The sequence below is a fragment of the Rhinolophus hipposideros genome, assembly GCF_964194185.1.
Source record: "Rhinolophus hipposideros genome assembly, chromosome: 8".
Lineage (NCBI taxonomy): Eukaryota > Metazoa > Chordata > Mammalia > Chiroptera > Rhinolophidae > Rhinolophus > Rhinolophus hipposideros.
This window is the reverse complement of record NC_138054.1, coordinates 81,790,123-81,811,336: the sequence shown is the minus strand read 5'-3', so window position 1 is coordinate 81,811,336 and position 21,214 is coordinate 81,790,123. Positions and strand designations below refer to the sequence as shown.

The following is a 21,214-nucleotide window of genomic DNA, read 5'->3' as shown; positions in this document are numbered from 1 at the left end:
CATCACCTCCAGCTACAATGCCCAGTGCCTCGCAAGTGCTCATAAAATGCTTGTTGATGATTGAATGGGGGGCTGAAGTGCAAACACAGGCCCCTGAGTCCTGCTCGGTACTTGTTACACAACCCAACGATGAGACCCTGTCCATGTTCCCCTTTACCACAGCAAGAAAGCGCCATTTATACTCAGGCTCAGAGAGCTAAGACAACCTGCACAAGGTCACAGAGCCCGTAAGAACTGGACTTTCAGAACGTAAAAGCTGGATGGACCCTAGGAATCTTCTAGTCCAAATCCCACCCATCGGGCTGGGAGACTGAAGCCCAGAGCCACGCCTACAGCTCACTGCTGAGCTGACTCCTGCCCCGGCAGCCTCTCCGCTACACACGGGGACCACCTCCCTTCTCAGCATCCTGACTGGTTCTGGAATGGAAAGGAAAGCACAGTTCCAGGCATCCAGTAGGTGATCAATAAATGTGAGTCGTTAAGTGAAAACAAATGGGAGGGACGGAGGGAGGACAGACACTCTCAACTCTTCCTCCAAGTGTGGCTCAGAGAAGAAACCCCAGGGTCAGAAAACAAACCTCAGGCTGCAGAGCTCGGATGCAGTGTCCACTGGGTTGCCCCATGAGGAGGAGGCAGGCGACCCCCGACCCCAGGGCAGAAGGACCCACCAGACTGAAAAGCGTCTCTTCTCCCTGGTGACCTCTAGGGGGCGGGGGCGCCCTGCTTATCCAACAGCCAAGGTACCTGCTCACCCAACCAGTCTTCTCTGGGGGAGGAAGCTTCCATCCCAATCCCTGGCCAGCCCTTTCCATCCAGTACCATTTTGTGACCGATGTCCACCTGTTGCTACATGATTCCAAAACCCACGCTGAACCCCCAAAGTGTGACTTCTCTCATTCTGTGGGCTTGGGGTTGGCCATCACCAAAGTCCCCTCCTCCTAACACTTCCCTGAGAGTTAGACCCAGGGTTCCAGAGATGGACCTCATACCCAACCCTGCCCCGGGAAAAGACAGACCGCAGAGGAAAAGACAGAGTGAGCAGCTGAGCTCCCAGGACCTTCACAGGAGCCAGGACAGGTCCACCGGGGCGCACAGCTGAGCCTCTCCGAGCAGTAACAGCCTCTGCCTGTCATGAGCAGAATCTGGAGACTCTTAGGTCAATCTCTCCCAGCCCTCTAGCCCACAGAACTGAGACCCCCCCCTCACCCCCAGGCCTTACAGGGTCTACGCACCCAGAGGCTGGGCCCCAGGCTCCCACAGCCTGACCCAGACCTCTGGGGACCTCAGGGCTGATTCCACCTGGTCATAGTTGAGTTGAGTGGCAAAGGCCCAGCAGCAGACAGTCCCTGTAGAGCTGCCCCTGCTGCCATTTGGTTCTCCACCAGGAAAATGCCAGGGCCCTAAAGGCCAAACGTTAAACCTCCCACATACTTAGGTCTCAGAATGTGGCCCTTAAAAGACAGGAACCTCTGGAAACCAACAGAGCCTGGAGTCGGGGACAGAGCCTAAGCCGGGAGTTAGGAGGCTATGCTGTGTCTGGCTGTACAAGTGCCCTCTGGGGATCAGCTCCGCATCTGTCAATCAGGGTGTTACCTGTCCTGCTGGTTGCCAGGGATGCTGGGGGGCCCATATGTGGGAGGACCCAGGTGTGGGGAGAGCCAGGAGTGCAGTTTCCAGGCTCTCGGCCTCACGTGGAAAGGTGCTGGCTCAGGTAGTAAATGGCCATCAACTGTGACTGGAGGGCCATCAGCTGTGGCTAGTTGGCCGTCAGCTTTAACCAGTGAGCCATTGGCCACTAATATAACTGCTGTGGCTACGCAACCAGAAAATGGGGGCTAGAAAGCAGATGGTGGCCGGCAAGGGCGGAGTGTGGATTGTGGATCGTGTGGCTCCTGCTTCCTGTGTCTCCAACCCACCCGCCAGCGAGAATATAGTGACTCCCCTACCTATGGCTCCATGGGTGTTCCTTTTTGACCTCACCATGTCCTGCGTTCTTATGTGGGGAGCAGCAGCTGAGACCCCGCATGACACCCCACGTGACACCAGGGGACAGCTTTTTCTGGGAGGCCAACATTCCACTTATCCACTGGTCAAATGGGCACCAGGGGGTTCCACTGCCAACCCTGGCTGCCCTGCTCTCAGCCCAGCCTTGTTGGCACCTGCTGAGGGGACCAACTCCTCCTACTCTGACCTCCTTGCCTTGGCACAAGCCATTCCCACTACCAGGACTGCCTTCTCCGCCTCCATCAATGCACAGCCACCCCTTCCTACAATACTGAGGAGACAGCGCTCCTGCAGATGCCCCGATACCCCTTTCTGTTCTCCCACTAACATGAAATGAACTAGCCTCTGGAGTTCCCTAAGTCCCAGCTCTGACTCTTCCTGCTGTCTGACTTTGGGCAAGTCATGGCACGTCTCTGTTCCAGATTCTTTCTAAGTTCCAAAAGAGAGACTGTAGTATCACCCCCAGCGTGATGGTGGGATTGACACGCCATCCTTCTGGAGATGCTCTCCTGACAGGCCCCCCGGCCCGCCGTTCTCCCACCTGCTCCCACTCTCACCGCCCGGATCAGCTGCTTCTCAGCCTCCGTGTCATGCTGGATCTCAGGTGGGGGCAACGGCTTCCTCTCCACTGGCACAGGGTTTAGGGGCACCTGACTGGACAGCAGGGCTGAGAGGAAAACAGGAATGAGACGCAGTGAGCAAGGTGCACACGGTTTGCAGGAACTGAGCCTAAATTTGTAAAGACAACCGCGTGCTCATTCAGAAAGACTTCCAAGCATTGGAACTCTTTTGTTCCAAGGATTGTTTGAGTCCAAGTATTGGACTCATTTGAAGCATGTCGCTATGTAAATGCTCATTTATTCAGTCACTCAAGAAATGTTTCTTGAGCATTACATGTTCTCGGCACTGGGAACAAAAAAGACACCCACAAGTTAAGTTTTCAACTGGGGAAGGAGGGCAAACAAAATAAATAAGCAAAACACATGACGTGTTACGAGGTGATACATTCTAAGGAGAGAAAGAAAGCAGGGAGGGTGCTCAGGAGTGAGAATGGGGGGAAGAGGTATGATTTAAATAGTGTGGTCAAGGAGGGACTCTTAGCCAAGGTAAGAGGAAAGCAGTAATCTGAAGGAAGTGAGGGACACAGACAGGCCAGCAGAGATCCTGGACACACAGAAGGGAGCCGTGAATGCGGAGGGGAGCGCTCGGCAGGACCCAGACTGTCCCAGGAACAGCCAGGAGCCCAGCACGGCTGGAAGGCTGGAACGAGTGAGGGAGGGAGGAGCAGTGTGTGAGAAGAGGAGGTGGGAGGGGGAACGGGGCCAGGTGCTGGGGACCTTGCAGGCCAGGGTGGGGGCCTGAGCTTGGACTCTCTCACACTGGCCATTGCAGGGTTTGTGCAGGGCAGTAAAAAGACTTGTATTCGAACAGGATTTCCCTGGCTGCTGTGTGGAAAAAATACTGAGGGGTCCAGGGCAGATGCCGGGAGACCTGCTGGGGCTTCTGCAGTAATTCAGATGAGAGAGAACAGTGGCTCAGGCCAAGGGGACAGCAGTGGGAAGATCCTGGACATGTTTTAAAGGTAGAGACAGCAGGCTCTACAGCTGGGCTAGACACGGGTTTGAGCTTTCGAGAAGCCAAGGATGACCACAGGGCTTCTGGCTTGACCACCTGGAAGGAGAGAGGTGCCATCAGTTGGGTGGGGACAGCTGCAGGACAAGCAGGCGTGGGGAAGATCATGAACTCCAGGTCGGACAGGTTAAGTTTACAGACAGCTGGATATTCAGTCTGGAATTCGGAGGACATTCTGCATCAATCATTTTTATATATTTCCTACATTATATATGGTCCTTTTATGATGCTTTGACATCGTGGGAGACTGGCTGGCCAGAGAGAGACCGTCCGTCCCAGGGCCAGCTAATTCCTAGAGAGAGTAAACAACTTGTCGGTGAGCCCACCTTCGTATACAAACCTACCAACCTCGAGTCCATACCTGCAACCCCTTCTCTATCTAACCACACACCAAGCCATTATTTCCTCTGCCCGAAACCACCCCAGGGTCAGCACCGGACAAGTAGGAGCAGCTGCTATGCCCCAAGCCTGCCGGAATTATTCACACGAGCCAGTGCTCAACTTCCTCCTGCCCTGCCGTGCCTTTCCCACAGAAACCCCAAAAAGGCTCTGGCTCAGGTGTCCCCTCACCCCTCTCTGCCCCCCTGGCCGGCACTGCTTTCCCCTATGGTCCTTAATGGCATGCGCACCTCTCGTGTCTAGGACAACTGTGAGGAATGTGAAACTCTTCTTTGAACGGCACTGACCCCTCTGTGCCACCATTCAGTCCTCTTTATAAATGAAGACCTGGACACAAATGACACGGCCAGGCTGGCGGCCCACAGGTGAGAGCCATGAGCATAGAGATGGTGTTTAAAGCCATGAGACCAGATGAATCTGCCTTAGGAGTGAATACAGAGAGAAGAGAGGAGACAGGACCCCCCTGGGACAGCAGGTGAGGGAGAGGGGAGGACTCATGCGAGGGGTGGAGAATCAGGAGAATCAGGGCAGAGCGTGTGCAGGAAGCAAGGCTTTCAAGGCGAAGGGCGGGGACCAGCTGAGTGAATTGATGCTAGGAGGGCAGAGTGAGGTCTGCCTGAGGACGATCACGGGGTAGAACCACAGGAGGTCATCCACGACAAGGGTGGACTCGGGCCTGGGGGCACAGGGCATGCCTGGACTAGGGGCAAGAGAGTAGGAGGAGAGAAACTGGGGCCAGTGAAAACAGACAAATGTTTCAAGTTTTGCTTTAAGGGGAAGAGAGAAATATGCCAGTAACCAGAGAACTGGGGCTGAGAGGGCTATGGCTGATGGTAGGTGTCATGGGGTGGGAACGCATGGAGCTTTGAGTCAGACACTCCTGGTTTAAGGCCCAACTATAAAGCATCATGTGCTGTCTAATGAGCCTTACATGCTAAGCCCACACATGCATTACCTATGTAGTCCTCCCAAGAGCCTCACAACCATAGCAAGGCAGGTGTGCCTCCATTTTACAGATGAGGAAACTGAGGCCAGAGGGGCCAAGTCGCTTGACCATGGAGCCAGGGTGTAGACTGGCTATTCCTGCTCAGCCCTGCCCTACCCTGCACTGGTCATTCCAGCTTGCTGAGCTGTCCGTTCCTAATCCAGGAGGAGGGGACACTAACAGCCCCTGCCCCACAGGCTGCGTGATAGCCACTGGAAGCCTGCACGAATGTTAGCTGCTAGGTCTAGGGGCCACGGGCAGAGATTCCCCCACTTCCTCCTGGTACCTCCTGCCATTCCTCCATTTGGTTTTCCAAACTTGGGGGTGAATAGGGTCATGGGTGGGGCAGTAGGGAAAGAGGAACAAGGCATTGCCCAAGTGGACTCCCCATCATGGTGTTCAAAGCTAGCGCCCCTCTGGCCTCTGCCAAGCCCTACGGCCATCTCCCACCAGCCTCCTCAGCAGGCAGCCAGCAGAAGTACTTGTGGTTCCCCAAAGACACTTCATAGTTTTGTGCATCTTTGCACACACTGGCCACTCTCATTCTGTCTAACAGGGCGACTTCTCATCCCCCAAGACTCTGCTCAACCACCCCCTCCTCTGTCTGTGAAGCCTGCCTGACCACACCCCACCCCCTGTTGGACATGGACACCCCTTTCTGCCCTGCAGTGCTTGTAAAGCTCTCTCCCCGAACACACATGGTCTCCTGGAGTGTCCTCCTTCCCCCAGGAGACGAGGGGCCCATGAGGCAGAGCCTGGATGGGATTCATGTCTGTCCCTAGTGCTCAGCACAGGTCCACACACAGAGGGGGTGCTTAGTGAACGATGGACGGATGGATGGATGGACGGATGGATGGATGGATGGATGGACAGATGAGTAGGTGAATGGATGTGTGAATAGAATGGAGGGATAGAGAGGGATGTAGGTGGGAGGTGGATGAATGGTCAGATGGACTCAGGCTCTGTTGCGCTCTCTTCCCCAAGGGCTTCTCAGATAGAGCAAACCTTGGAGTCCCTAGTTGCAAAGACCTTGAAGGCGAATGTTCCAGGTATGGATTTCTACCTGCCAGATGACAGCCAGACGCCTGGGCGTGAGAGCTGCCATCACAGTGCCTAAGTGGGAGCCGAGGTGGGCCGTGGAGGAGGGAGTCACCCAGCTACTAAGCTGCACACATCACGATGCCGCCACAGAGAGCAGGCAGACAAGGGGATGGCACGTGTGCAGGTGACACAGCCCATGGCTGGTGGGCAGGCCAGACAGATGGGCCCCTTCCTGGGGCATCGGCAAGCAGACACCCTCTGAGCTGTCACCAACCAGGGCTCTCCTGACTCTTCCAAAGCTATGCTCTCACAAAGTTGAGAGGACACAGCGCGTTGCCTCCATGTCTCTCAGACGGGAAGCCGGAGGCAGGCAGACCAAGGGAGAGAGCCTTTCTCTTGGGTCCCCTGACCCTTCCTGCCACTTCCGCCCCGCGCCGCCCCACCTGACAGGTTGCTGGGGCTCATCTGCTGGGCCAGAATCGCCTTGAGCTTCTTGATCTCCTCCTGGTACTCGCGCAGGAGGGCGTCCTTAGGGTCCTCATTGATGCGTGGCTTGTTCTTGATGTTCTTGGCTCGGTTCGCATAGCGCAGCGTGCTGAGTGTCTCGTCGTAGTTGTTGTCAGCAGGCGACAGGCAGGCCACCATCAGCGTCTTGGTGTTGCCGCCCAGCGAGTCCTGCAGCAGCCGCGTCAGCTTAGAGTCCCGGTAAGGAATGTGTTTGCAGCGCCCATCCACCAGGGCCGAGATGACATTGCCCAGCGCCGACAGCGACAGGTTGATCTTGGTGGCCTCCTTTAGCCGCTCCCCCGTGGCACCCGTCTTGGACTGCCGCTCGCTGCCTGCCAGGTCCACCAGGTTCAGCTTGCCTGCCCGGAGGTGGTCCTTGCCCCTCTCGTCTGCAGACAGACCAGTAGAGGGGTGAGGGCCTTTAGGTGACCCCCACCCCCAGCAGTAATGAGGACGGTTAGCTATCATGCTCACCACCCACTGAGGGTCTCATTTCAGCCACACAGGAGCCCCTTGAAGGAAGTGCTATTACTGTGCCCATCTTACAGATGAGAAAACTGAGGCTCAGAAAGGGCACTTAATTTGCCCAAGGCCCAAGTGGTAGAGCCGAGATCAGACCCCAGGGCAGTCTGACGCCAGGCAGCAGGGCCTGGAAAATAGAGACTATTTTCTGAGTGCAGCAGGATTTCTTACAGCCATCACAACAGCTCCTACAGAGCTTCTGTGAGGCTACAGGTGGGGGTGGGGGGATATGACTGGGTCACTAGGGAGTTGTATCCTTTAATGCAAAAAACATCGGCTTTGGAGACTCATGGACCTGGTTCACATCCCAATCCTGCCTCTTACTTGCTGTGTGAGCTCAGGAAGCTGAAGTAAATAGAGTTTAGCCTGGTACCCAGTAGAGGCTTGGACATAGGAAGTGCTTGATTCTTTGGGCTATTACAGAAGGAGGGACCTGGAACTGCCCTTTTGGAAAGCTCTTTGAAGAATGTACCAGAAGCCTTAGACAGGTTCCTGCCCTGCTCCAGGAGGTCCACTCCAGAGAACCTGGTCTGAGGAAATGACTCTAAAAGCCTAGAAGGTTTCATGCACAAAGATGTTCGCGATGGCATGATTTACTGGAAAACTGGAAACTCCTGTGACACCCTGCGGTTAGAAAGGGGCCACGAGTCATGCAGCCACTCCCCACCGTCATGAGCACGAATGTGTCCAGTTGCACGGCACACCATAAATGCTCAGTGGTCGCTACCAATATTGTGACTGCCGTTGTTGATGCTGTTTATCCTGGAAACATGGGTTCCAGCATGGGGAGGGTCCCCTTGTGTTCCCTCCGAGCCCTTTGAGCACCCTTCCCAGTTTCAGACGGGGCCCTTGAGGCTCTGAGAGGTGAAGTGTCCTGGCTGCTCAGAGCAGAAACCCGGCTCAGGTCGTCCGGCTCCCCTCCACCCCACCTGGCTCCACATACCCACCGCGTAGATCTCAATGCTGATGGTGAAGATGGAGTGGGAGCGCGAGGAGTCCTTGTTCATCAGCGTGTAGCCAACCGAGCGGTTCTTCCAGCCCGTCTCCATGATGCGCTCGCACTGGGCCACGCTGTGCACCGTGTGCATGGAGAGCCCCTTCACATGCACTCCCTTCTCCGGGTGCTCTTTCAGCTGTGGGGAGGCAGGACAGGTCAAGGATCCCTGAGGGAAGGGCCCAATCAGATCACCTCTGCCCTCCTGCATAGCAGGCTGGCACCTCAAATAACCTATTAGGCAGAGGGTTTGGTCCAGGTGGAGCCATCATCAAACACACCCCTACCTCTTACCTGTTGTGGGACTTTGGGCCAAGTGACTTGACCTCTGAGCCTCAGTTTCCACAGCTGTAAAATGGGTATGAGATACCTATCTCCTAGGGAGATAGTAAGGATTTCACAAACTAAGGCCCATATGTTGCTTGGCACAGTGCCTGGCACATGGCAAGTGCTCCATAAATGCCAGCTGCCGTTCTCCCTGTTGTTAGTGCTATAATATTATTGTGAAGATGGTTTTTAGTCTGGGAGCTTTAGCTCCCAAGGGCTCTGAGTGCTCCTTCTTTTGCCTTTCTGTCACGGCTCCAGGGCAACAGGAACGTTCCCAGTCCCTTGGATCATGGCCTGTGAAGGGCCATTTGCTGCCCAGAACTCCCGTTGGCCCACAGCTCAAGCAGGCCCTCAGCACTATGGCAGTGAGTGAATTAATTTATCTGATTGCTCCCTGCTCGCTCTCCAGGCAGCCAAGCTGTTTTGTTGCTGACACAGAGCTGTGAAACGCAGTATTTGTCAAGTGTGAGAAGAAATAAAACTACTCTGGCAAGAGCAGAGTGAATTAGGACAAAAGTCACCTGCATGCTGGTCTGAGCCACGGAAGGCTCAATGCTTTGCCCTGGGCCGCTTCTGGGTCCCAGGTGGGGTTAGGGCCCTACTGCACAAGCCTGTGCCTGCCCATCTGCAGAAGTGTGGAGAACCAGCCAGCGCCAGCCTGAAGGATTGGGCGTCACGGTCTGGAGAAACAAGCAAGGCCCAGAGGGTTAAGTGACTTGCTGAAGGTCACACAGCTGTTCAGTGGCAGGGCAGCAATGGCGTCACAGACAGTGGAAGAGTCCAGAGGCAGAACTTGGAAAGAGGTTGGAGCCTCTGACAGCAACGGAATCTTGAAATGACAAAGGGCTGGCCTTGACCTGAGAGGTGGCTGTGAGGACGGAGCACAAAGACAGAAACAGGAGACCCTGCAAACAGAGCTTGGTGTGAAGCCAGCCTAGGATACCGAGCAGCGACTGTAGCTTCCTTCATGACCACCTGTGTGCCGAGAGCTGCCTGTTTTCATCACGGCCGTGCTCACAGGAAGAACCTAGACGTTTGCCTGGCACATAGCAGGCCCAGGTGAGTGAGCAGCTGCTGCCAGCTTCAGGAAGACTGCAGTTCCTATTTAGTCAGACAGGCCTGGGAGAGAGACCTGGATCTGTCACTTGCTAGGGGGGGACGTCAATTTCCCTCTCCCAGCTTTGGTTTTGATAACACATTCAGTTTCTGCATGGCTGTGATGAAGATTAAGAAGAGTTCTAATAAAAAGTTCTGCGATACTTGGCTGGAGCTCGGTGAACACAAATCAAGAAGAGGATGAGGATGGTCTGTCTCTCCCGAGCAGAAAAGAGGGCAGGGAGGCAACTCCTCAATGAAGGGTCTCCCACCCACCCATGTTTAGACCCAGGAAGGCTTGCCCCCCACCTTTTGAGCTCCCGCTCCCTCTGTACCTCCCCCGTTATTCCTTTCCCCACCGATCACCGGCTGGGGAGGACAGAGTGAGTGACAACCACCAGCCACCCTTTCTTGGTAGCTGCTCCTCCCGGCTGCAAGGCCACCTGGTCGCCATGGCAACCAGCAGGGATGCACTGGCCCAGAGCCAGGAAACAGCCCCACGGAGGAAGGGGTCCCAACACTCTGCTGGACCCAACTAGAGATGCCCGGGAGGGCCCACCTCCACCACCCAGCACTGGGTTGGGTTCCATGACCATTTGTGGTGGTTGGGGGAGGATGTGTAACTCTGCTTCCCAAGGTCTCTTGCTGCCCCTAGCTGATCTAATAACCCCTAATTACCAGAATGATCAGGCCCTGCATTGAGCTGTGGAGCCTGGCCACTGAGGTTCATATCTGGCCTCTACCCTGTGCCTTTAGGTTGGTCTTACCCAGGAGCACTGAGCCTCAGTTTCCCCATCTGTAATAGGATAAGAACAGCATCTCCTCCTAAGGCTGTTGTGAGGTTTACAGGGAAACCTATCTGCACCTCCTCTGGGGGGCACCAGCTAAAAAGATCGGTGGACCCCGGGGGGTGTCATGGAGCACATCTGTCACTGGCAGGCCCCCAGGCTGCCTGGCGCACCAAGCCTGAGGCCCATGGCCCAGCTGGGACAAGTGCATGCAGCTGCCAGCACTTGGCCCCTCAGGGCCTGAGTAACTCAGGCCTTTCTAGGGGCCAAGGTATTGAGGAAGGAGACGAGGACACCCTGCTGTCCCAGGGTGGGTTGGCAGGAGACCCTTATGCTGAAGGCTGGCCTTTCAGAGCTGACATGTGGGAGCAATTCCCTGTGCCTTTCTCCTCTCCCCATTTTCCTGTCACGGGGCTGAACTATGATTCAGCTGCTCCAGCTCCACGATAGAGAAAACAGTAGCAAGACTCCAGGTGGGCGGCTGGAAGTTCCTGCATAGGAAGGGCAGAGCACTGCTGTGTTTGGGAGAAGCTGAGAAGGACAGAGTTGGGGTGAGTCCTGGTCTGGATGGGGACTGGGAGGAACCGAGGGAGGGCGTTCACACCCACGTGGACCTACTGCAGCACGTGGCCTGGCACTTAGCATCCTCAAGTTCTTCCCAGTAAGTCTCTGTTGAATGAATGAATCAACAAATGGATGTTCCTCCCTCAACTGAAACTGCATTTCTGGCTTCTTACTGCCCCAGGAGTTTCCTAGATTGCTGACCCCTAAAAATACTGGGAGGAAAAGCACCTGAACTTGATCTCACAAATTCTGGTACAACAGCTTAGTAATTTGCTGTGTGACCTTGACCAAGTCCCTTCCTCTCCTTGGGACTCAGTTTCCTTATCTGTACCAGGCAAGGGTTGGACTAGAAACTTTGTAAGGGTCTTTCCAGATCAAATTGTTAAGGATTTCCCCCACAATCTGACCAGTACAAACAAGTCTTTCAAGACTGCGGCTCCCTGAGGTCAGATTTGAAGCCAGGGCAAGTGGGGAGTTCGGGGGCAAGCAGAAGCTCTGGAGGTGAGCAGAGAAACAGCCCTGCCCCCACATGGGTGAGCGTGGGGTGGGAACCAGGTGGTTGCAGCATGCTGTCCAATCTAGAGGATGGAGGCGGGGGACCACAGGATTGGGAGGCGTCAGCAGCAGCCCCTTTGCCTGGTTCTGTCCCCTCCCCATGGCTATCAAGGCCTGTGCCCTGGGGAGATTTAAGCAGTTTGGGTCATGGAAAATGTCCAATCCTGCCTCTGTGGCTTCCTAGCCCAGTGACCTCAGGCAAGTCACCTCCTCTCTCCCAGCCTAGTTTCCTCCTCTGTAAAATGGGAATCCCTGTAGCAACGTCCCAGGGTTGATGCTCATTAATAACTGACATGCCCCCAACTCGAGCATTCTGACTCTGAAGGAGGTGGGCCAGCCCCCAATGTTGGTTGTGGACCTCTTGGCCCCCATTGGTTGCTTGGTCAGATAAGAAGCACCAGAGTTGGGGGGCAGCCACCAGCACCTCCCCCCACTGGTCTCTCCTCCTGGGACCTGACCAGGCCCACCCAGCATTTAAAGAGTCCCGGAGAGGACACATATCCAAGGCCTGACACTCAGGTGAAGGCCCAAGGGTCCCAGCCCTGGGTCCCGCCTTGCCACCAACTATCCAGGCCTGCTAGGTTACTTCACCTCACTGGGCTCCCCAAAGCATCAGCCAAGTTCTGCCTATCTCGACTGAACCCCCAGAGCAGCTAATTCTGCTTCACTATGCTGGCAAATGATGTTCTTTCATTCTGATTCGAGGCTTTTAGGAGACTGAGGGCACTTTATGAAACGTGTGCGATGTTTAGTGACCCAATGAACCTCCTAACTTGTTCTGTACTGAGCTGCCCAGCAGTCCTAACTCCTTCTCCCACGGGTCCCACTGTGCAACCCCGGTCCTACCCATGGTCCTTTCTCAGAATCCCAAGGGCATGAAACAGCTCACACATCAAACCCTTGCTACACACCAGCGCTCTGCTAAGCAGTTCATCCTCGTTATCCTCTTCAATCCTCACAACCACCTTATGAGGTTAGAGTGTCGGTCCCGGGGCCCTCCCGCAGCAGACCGCTTTCAAAGGAACCAAGGTCCCAGAATCTGAACCCCGCAGCAGCCATGACGTGGGGTTCTGAGACTCAGGACCTTGAAGTCAGACAGACCTGGGTTCAAATTCAGGTTTGGCCACTTGCTGCTGTGTGAAACCTGGGCAAGTTAATTTCCCTCTCTAAACCTCCCTTTCCACATCAATAAATTGGGGATAATAACACCTACATAATAAGGTTACTGTGAGTATTAAACGGGATAATGTGCCTAAAGCAGGCAGTAAGTGCTCAATCAATGACAATTATTATGACGTTCTTTTTGGCTTAAAGGGCCCTTAGAGATTTTCAAAGTAATTTTTAGACGTAGAACCCTGTTTTCAAATGATATCTATTACAAAACTCCTTCTATTTCAACAGAGCTAGGTGGCATTACCCCAGGTACGGTCCACCCCTGCCTCGTGTGGTGGAGGTACGCCCATTAACCCCTCCCCTGGGTCATGGACTCAGAATACTCCAAACTTCCATTTCAGAAGTCCCCACCCTAGTCCGACCCAGCACCTGTGCCCTCAGGATACCGTCCCCATATTTCTGCGGGAGCACACCTGACACCACCCTCCCTCCTCCCCCAGCCCCCCCCCCCCGCCTCCCCCCACCCCCTATGCCAGGTGCGCACCGACCTCCAGCTTCTGCTTGGTGTCAGCCCCCAGCAGGTCTCGGACATCTTCATTGTAGATCTCCAGGTAGGAGGCCCGGACCAGAAACTTGGTATTCTCCGCACACTGCAGGGAGTGGGCAGAGAGAGCAGAGATACCTGAGCACCTGCCGCCACACCTCAGGATGCCATCACGGCAGGAGGGGGGACATCAAGGGAAGAGGAGCCCCCACCATGCCCTGCCTGCCTGCCTGGCAAGCTCTCCCCTCCTCTCCAGCTCAGTGGGCCCTCAGGCTTCGCCAAGTTGCCTAATTCTCAGATCGCTATTGTCTAATGCTCTAACTCCATAAGCCTCAAAGGAAAGGAAATGGGAGGTTGTTCAGATAGAGAAACCCAAGCCACAGACAGGGAAGGCCTGGACCAAGCACAGGCCCGGGCTGAGCGCTGTGTCTCTCTGGCAGCTCTCTCTCCTGTGGGCCACCACATGAGTCCTGGGGGCAGAGGCAGTGGGCTCTGCAGCTGACCATGGTCCCAGTCCCCACTTGCCAGATGCAGGAATCTCTGCACGGCTACAAATGGTCACCAGCAGCCTGGACACTGGGTCTTGACCTGGCCCATAGGGGCTCCAAGTCTCAGCTTCCCTATCTCAAAAATGGGGATGATAATTACCTCCTGGGTTAGAGTGGAGGTTCAGTGGGATAATACAGGGCTTTGCACAAGGCTGGGTCTGTAGCAACTGCGCAATAAAAAGGGAAGCTATGATTGTTACCACCATTTCTCAGGCCAGTGCTCGAGGTTACTGTATCCACGCGAAATGCTAAATGAAATGTTAAATCCAAGAACGGCAGAAGGAAAACATGGAGCTGCTAGGTAGCACTGTCTCCGTTTTGAGTTCTCCCGTCACCCTGTCAGAAAGCAGAGCCTGCCTCTGCTCATCTGTGCCGAGTCGCAGCAGGCTCTGATTGCATTGCACGGTCATTCGTGGTAATGCCTGGGGAGCCTCAGGCCCCAAGCAGCAGCCTGGCCCCTTCCCTCCACGAGGCCCATACCTGGACACTCTCAAAAATGTGCTCGAAGGCCCTGGGGATGATGCCTCTCTGGGAGGGCGGATCCAGCAGTCCCTGCATGGTGAAGGACTTCCCGCTGCCCGTCTGGCCGTAGGCAAAGATGGTGCCATTGTAGCCCTCAGTGACGCCCTGCATGGGAGGACAGTGCTTGTGTGGCCCAGCACAGCCGGGCACAGGGCCAGACCGCGGTCTGCGTGGCTGCCTCCTAACTCGCAGCCTCAGGGCCCCGCCTGGGTCTCCCCCCACGATGTCCCTCAGCTGAAGGTGGGCAGGCAGAGATGAATAAGGCACAGCTCTGTCCTCAAGGAGTTCACTGCCCGGCGAGGGAGGAGACCTGTCCCCACGTGTGGTTAACAGCTTGTGCCAGGGAGCCTAGTCTCCACCCTTTACTGCCTGTGCCCTCGGGCTGTTCTTACCCAGGCGCATTGAGCCTCAGTGCCCTCCTCCGAAATCAAGGGTCAGAACAGCACCTCGTGAGGTTTACGTGAGAATTACTGCATGCACTGGCACAGAGGTGCTCACGAAATGTCTGCCCGTACAAGGCAAGTGGAGGCATGCGTTTAATGTCAGCAGCCAGGCAGCGGGAGCGGCGAGGGAGTACCGAGAGGGGAACACAGACCGGCGTGGGAAGAACCAGGCACAGCATCCTGGGCATGTAGAGCTGGGGGACTAAAAGGGTGGCTTGGATTTTGACAGGTGACAGAAGAGGAAGGCACTCCAGGCTGATGGGACAGCTTGAGCAGAGATGCAGAGGTGAGAAGCTGAGAGCAGGTGGAGCTGGGGCAAGGCGGGTGGAAGGTGAAGTGGGAAGGAAGGTAGGAGGCAAACCGGGCGGCATCCTAGTCATTCTCCTTCACTGATGCATTTCCTCACTTCCAAGGTACTGACTGTTTCCTGTACTGGGCACTGTGCTCTAGCTGGGGACAGAGCGACGAACAAGGCGGACACCCCAGTCCCTACCCTCAAAGGTGAGGTCACACATTTAGAACTTACCCTGGTGGAGGGGGAATCAGTGTCAGAACGTGCGCCCAGAAGCCGCTCCCAGGCCCCAAGGGCCCACCTGGCATCTACGCCCAGTTCTACTGCAAAGACCCATTCTGTAAAACTACATGGGGCTCCGGATCCCAGGGCCGGAGGGTGAATAAGACAAGTCAGGATTCACAGCTCCTCTGAGGGACACGCTTTGTTTGCATGGGCACCTCTCCCTGTGCGTCCGGGGAAACCCTGACCACCGTGTGGGTTCCTACAGCTCATCAGAGCGCCATGAACTGCACACAGGGAAGGTCCCCTACGGTGGAGGAGAGGCAGTGGCAGAGCCATCACCCAACCAGGAGCCACGGCTGTGCTCCTCAGAGCTGGGTGCACATGAAATCCTAGGACAAACACGGTGCAGCGTGTTATTCAATGTCACTGAAACCCAGAGAAGAGATTCTATGTAAAAACAAGTATTGCTGGACAGTGCAAGAACATAGCCACCAGCCACACCAGAAATGGGCCTGGTGCAACTGAGAAACTGGATTTATTTTATTTTAATTTACACTTAAAAACTGAAGCAGCGTGAAATATGTTTCCATTAAACACAACTTTATTTTGGGGGGCTTCATTTCACTTTAACCATCGACACTTTGGCATCTGAGCTGAGATATGCTAATACATGTAAAATACAGACCCAATTTCGAAGACTTCGTATGAAGAACGCAAAACAGTCTCACTAATAGTTATTATGTAACGGTCTATCTATTATGTTTTACTGAAACGATAATATTTTGGACATAATGGGTTAAATAAAATGTATTAAATTCATTTTCCTTGTCACCTTTTACTTTTAAAATGTGACTCCTAGAAAAATTTAAATTACACACGTGGCTCACGTTATATGTGTACTGGAAAACACTGCTCTAGAACCACTGGTCACATGTCGTTATTTAAATTTAAAATTAAATCAAATTAAACTTCAGTTCCGCAGCAGCACTAGCCTCATTTCAAGCACTCGCTTGCCACATATGGCTAGTGGGTACTTAATTGGACAACCCAAATATCAGAGCATTTCCACCAGCGCAGGAAGCTCTACAGGACGGTGCTACTCTGGAGTGAATTAGAAAACAATGTGACATGCATTTTTAAGGCAAAACATCAAATTTCAAAAAACTTTCACCCATCAGCTGATACCTCCAGACCCGCCAGGGACAAGCTCACTCAATTTCGGTCACTCTGTACGTCCGCCTGGGGCTGCCACCTCCCCCGGATGTGTACTTACTAAATGATTTTCATGAAATCAACTGTTATTTGACTCTCTTTTTAACCTGGTCTCATCCTCAGCCATAATTCCCGTGACACTGCCTTACCGGTTGCATGTGCTAAATATTTTTTTCTGCTCCACATTAAACACATAACTAGTGAAACTGAAATAAAAGGCATCTATCGTAGATTGCCTCAGGTCCCTTTCTGTCGTCTCCGAAATGTACAGCTCCATGTCCCACCCAGGGGTCAAATTCTATGGCTCCTATTGCATCAGTGTCTCTGGAAAGCAGGCCCACTGTCCTCAGTCTGGCTGTGACAGAAGCCTGGGGGCCTGGGCCCTGGGCGGGTCATCAGAAGTGACTTGAGGGCCACGGATGTGAAGGGGGCCTAAGTGCAGGTGGCAAAGCCACCAGCTGGGAAAGAGCCCGGTACCAGGCAGTGTGCTGGGGAGCGGCTCCTGTCAGCTGAAGGGTGGGTCTGGGGTGGAGACTCAAAGATGTCACCTAGGGACAGAGAAGATCAGGAAGAGAGCCTAGATGTAAAGGGTGGAGAGGAAAAGGAAAGGAAAGGGCAGAAAGAGGCAGTCAGAAGTCCTGGGGTCTTCGGGCAACAGGACCGGAAAGGAAGGTCCCTGGGCAGGAGGCCCCCGGAGGTGGGCAGAGCCCTGGGAGCCAGGTCAGAGCACAGGAGGGCAGACACAGCCACCCGGCTCTCCCGGTGCAGCCACTCCTGACTCGGAGCCACGTGAGCCGTGCTTTGCATATGGTTTGCATACTGCTCACTTAGTGGCAGGCAGCAGGATGGAGCATGGGTCCCTGGCACTGTGTTGGGAATTGAAACTGCCCCTAACTTGTTCAGTAATGCTCCAGGCCTCAGTTTCCCCATCAGGAATGATGACTCCAGCTCTATACATCCACAGTCTTGTAAAAATCAAATGCTGGTCTCTACCTGGAAGGCGCATTCCTCCACCTTCTTGCCTGCCAACTCCTCTCATCCTCAGGTCTCAACTTAGACTTCACCACCTCCAGGAAGCTCTCCCTGCCTTCCCCTCCCTTTCCATTCCCTCCAAGCTCAGGTTTGCTAGCCTTCTCTACGCTGCCAAATACCCTAGGCTTCTCCTCCCACTCATCACCCTGGATCGTAGCTAACAGCTTAGCTACGTCTCCACCTGACCATGAGTTCACTAAAGGCAGAGATAGTCCATCCTTTAGGGCAGCACTCCCCATGCCTAAGATGGGGCCTGGTGTGGAGATGCTGTATGTTAGATGAATGAATGAATGAATGAATGAATGAATGAATGAATGAATGGAGAACATGTGTGGTGTTGAGTTTGAGGCTCTATGGGAGGTCCAGAGACAGGTGTCTGGCAGAAAACCACAAGTGGCAGAACTCAAGGCCGAAGGGAGAGCTGGAGGAGAGATATGATGTAATCACTGTGTCCTCAGTGTTTCCCGCTCTGGATGGGGCTTCCCGGGGACCCTGACAAGGGAGGCTCACTCAGGGGATTACTTCCAGGATGAGGAGCGGACCCATGAGCAAGGCTGAGGCCCTGGAGGAGGCAAGGCCAAAGAGGAACGTGATCTTGGAACCTTCAGATCTTGGAGGGGCCGATCCTAAACAAGGGAGCAGGAGTGTCCTGTGGAGCTGAGGGACAAAGCCAGAGCAAGTGGCTGGAAGCTTCAGGGAGGCTGAGTCTGACTCACCACGTAGAACAGCCTTCTAGGAGCCAAGAAGGAAAGGCGGAACGGGCTACTTCAGGAAGAATGAGCTCCTGCCACTGGATAGACAGTCAAGGATCCGAGGCAGGGGGTGGGGGTGGACAGGACGAACCCTCAGGTCCCTTCCAGTCTGGGAAGAAAAGCCTGACCATCCCAGAGCCTGGGGTCACCCCCTGGGGAGAGCTGCCCTCACCCCATCAGCATCATCTCCAGTCAGGTTCTGAGCACTGGGAGCTCTGGGTTTCACAACACTTTAGCTCTCTCCAGGGTTTTGACTGAGTTTGGAGAAAGAAATGGGACAGCCAAAGTCGGTGTTCTGGGGACAATTAAATGGGCTGACAGCCAAAACATAAAAGGTCCCATGGTCAAATCTATTGTGGCAACACTGCGTTAAGTAAGTCACACTGGATTTTTAACTGCAAACCCTCAGGTACCCTCCGTACCCTGTGCAGCTTCAAGTGAGAGACTGTATGCAGCATCTCCCTAACTTTTCTTTTTTGTCTGGAACAACTTGTGACATCTCACTTAATAAGAGATTCGCTGGACAGCTGGGGAGATGTTGGTAGAAAGAAAAGAGCCCTTGCCCAGGAGACAGCAGGCACGGCTCCAGGCCCACCTCTGCCAGGGACTCACTGTGGGAGCTTGGCTGGTCTCCATCCTCTGGGCCTCAGTCTCCCCATCTGTGAAATGAGTTCCTTCCTGCTATGAAGCTCGAATGAGCTACCTGGTGTGCGAGTGCTCTGGGAAGCAAACGCCCTGGAGAGGGTGAGAAGCTGTTGCTGCCTCCCGTTCCCCAACCGTTGAGGAGAAGTTAGACCAAAGGTAAAGGGTTTCCATTGCACCAAGGCCAGGCCAGGCCAGTGGCCTTCTCTCTGCAGAAGCAGGGAACTGGGGAGATGTCTCCCCCCACATGGGCTTATACATGCCAGCGCTTCTCGGGAAGAGGGAGGAGGATGAGGGAGAGGGTTCTGAAGGCTGAGGGGAGAAGCAGAGGCCACGCCTGAGAGGGGGAAAAGGAGAGGACCTGGGGTTCTTGGGAGATGGGGAGAGGAGGAGAAGGGTGCGGGGGGAAGTGGCTGGAGTTGTCAGAGAAGTCCTGAAGCTCGGGAATGAGGGTGGAGGGCAAGTGGTCTCGGGCTCTTGTGGGAGAGGGGCCGAAAGGGACAGGGTGAGGGCAGCCCTGACCCTGGGGGCCGTGGAGAGCTGACCACAGACTAGTGGGTGGGTCCCTGCTGCCTCCTGCGCGGCCAAGTCTTCGGACCCACCTGCCGGCGTCCACCTGCGCCCTCCAGAAGGGCCTTCCCGCCTGGCGGGGCGGCAGTGCTGACCCGAGGACCGCTCAGGTGGCCCCACGCCTGCCCGGCCCGCCCTCGGACGCAGCTCCGCGGAGCCCTCACCTCCACCAGCGGGTAGGCGATCTCGTTGTAGATCTGCTCCGTGAAGTGGTCCATGCAGTAGGCGCCATCGAAGGTGAACTGCTTGGGGGGCTCGCCGGCGGCGCTGGGGTTCTGGATGAAGCACTGGCCGCGCGCGGGGTCCACCGTCACCACCGGCCGGCAGTTGAGCTCCCGCTCCCGCTGGCTCATGGGGCGGCAGCGCACCACCACCTTCACCGACTCCGAGGCCATGGCGCCGAGGACGGGCTTCCCCGGGCACGGCCGCACCTGGACACCGCGGCCGAGACGCACAACCGCGGGGCGGGGGGCCCCTGGCCGCGGGGACCAGGAGGCGGGGCCAGCGCTGGGCGCCGGGGGCGGGGCCTTGCGACAAGGGCGGGGCTGCGACGGGGGGACAGGAGTCCTCGGGGGGAGCCCCGAGAGGAAGAAAGAGGCGGCGGGGGAGTCGCAGGACCGGAGCCGGGCCTGCCGCCTCCTCCCGCGCCCGGGCTCGGCCGTCCCTCGGGCCCGGCCCGCGCCGGCGGAGTGAGGGGTCTGCGCTGCGGGCGCAGCCGCAGGAGCCGATCCCCGCGCCGCCCCAGCGGCCCGCTCGCACGCACGCCGTCGCGGCGTTCGCGGTTGCTAGGCAACGCCCCTGGCGTCACAGGTGGCAGCTCCCGGCACTTCGCCGAGTTCTCTGTCGGCCGCAGGGAGTGTGGCGCAGGAGGTCCCCTGGCTACAGGCCTGCACGCGTGGGCTGCCTTCACGGAGGACTCGCACTGGCTTTGCTGGAGCGTCTGCCTGTTCCGTGCCAGGTGTTTAACGCCCATTCTCTTCTCTAATACTCACAGCCCCGGTTCAGAGAGGTTAAGCAACTTGTCCAAGGTTGCCCAGCTTAGACTGGGAGGCCAGGCTTGACTCCACCTCGGAGAGGGATACAAAAGGAGGGGCCTCACGCTGGGCTTACAGACCTACTAAGAAAAGCAACAAGGACCTTGCTAGCCTTTGTTCACATCCCAGTACTGACTCAGGAAAGCAGCCCCAGAACATGTCACAGTCCCTGGGACAGGACAAAGCTTCTTCTAATGCTGTCCCTCATTTTTCCTAAGAGTCAAGATTAAGAAACAAAACAAAAAACTCTGAGAGCCAAAGTCTTTTTGGCTGCAGAGGCTGCCTGGCCTATCTCTTCCAGCCAGAACAGGACTCCTCCAGGCTCTACTTTTCACAGAAACACTGTCATCTAGCTGCCAGGCATTGCGATACGCACTGGGAAATGGCCCAATCCCTGCCCTCCTGGAACCCATAGGCTAGTCTAGCAGGGGAGACTGACATCGGAAACAAATCTCCCACATACAAAAATCCCATAAACGAACAAGTAATTACAAACTAAAGCACCAGTTCTATGGAACATCCAACCACCTCACCCAGCACTCCCACAGTGGAAGACAGGCTTCCTGAAAGTGACAGGAACTGAGATGGGAAGGTTGAAGAGTTAACCAGGCAAAGGGCAGGGAGGAGGACAAGCAGACCTGTCCAGACTGTGCAAAGGTCCAGCGGTATGTTACAGGAGCAGTAGGAAAGCCCAAGTAGCCAGAGCACACGACTTGAGTCTTTTTCTTGTAGGAAATAACTAGTGAAGGTTTTCAGCAGGAGGACATGATTTCAATAAACATACCAATCTGATTCCTTCAGGACATCCTGTGCCTCTGAGGACAGGACCTGTCTGGTTTACTGTTCAGCATCAGCTGAAGGTATGTTTGGCA

General features: G+C 55.3%; 1 protein-coding gene across 8 annotated transcripts in view; it reads right to left on the bottom strand.

Moving 5' to 3' along the window:
• Positions 1 to 19,995, bottom strand: part of KIF17 (kinesin family member 17) — a 39,947-nt gene extending 19,952 nt beyond the window's left edge. For 6 of the 8 annotated variants that reach the window (XM_081057496.1, XM_081057495.1, XM_081057498.1 and 3 more), the window contains exons 1-6: positions 19,473 to 19,845; positions 14,099 to 14,245; positions 13,075 to 13,176; positions 8,034 to 8,223; positions 6,505 to 6,957; positions 2,562 to 2,671 (exon numbers count right to left, since the gene is read on the bottom strand). In XM_081057496.1, the coding sequence (XP_080913622.1) occupies positions 2,562 to 2,671; positions 6,505 to 6,957; positions 8,034 to 8,223; positions 13,075 to 13,176; positions 14,099 to 14,245; positions 19,473 to 19,703 (1,233 nt within the window). In that variant the 5' untranslated portion in view covers positions 19,704 to 19,845. Of the gene's footprint in view, positions 1 to 2,561; positions 2,672 to 6,504; positions 6,958 to 8,033; positions 8,224 to 13,074; positions 13,177 to 14,098; positions 14,246 to 19,472 lie in introns of all 8 variants that reach the window. The other 2 variants (XM_081057501.1, XM_081057497.1) reach the window with 2 other exon arrangements.
• Between the last annotated feature and the right edge of the window lie 1,219 nt (positions 19,996 to 21,214).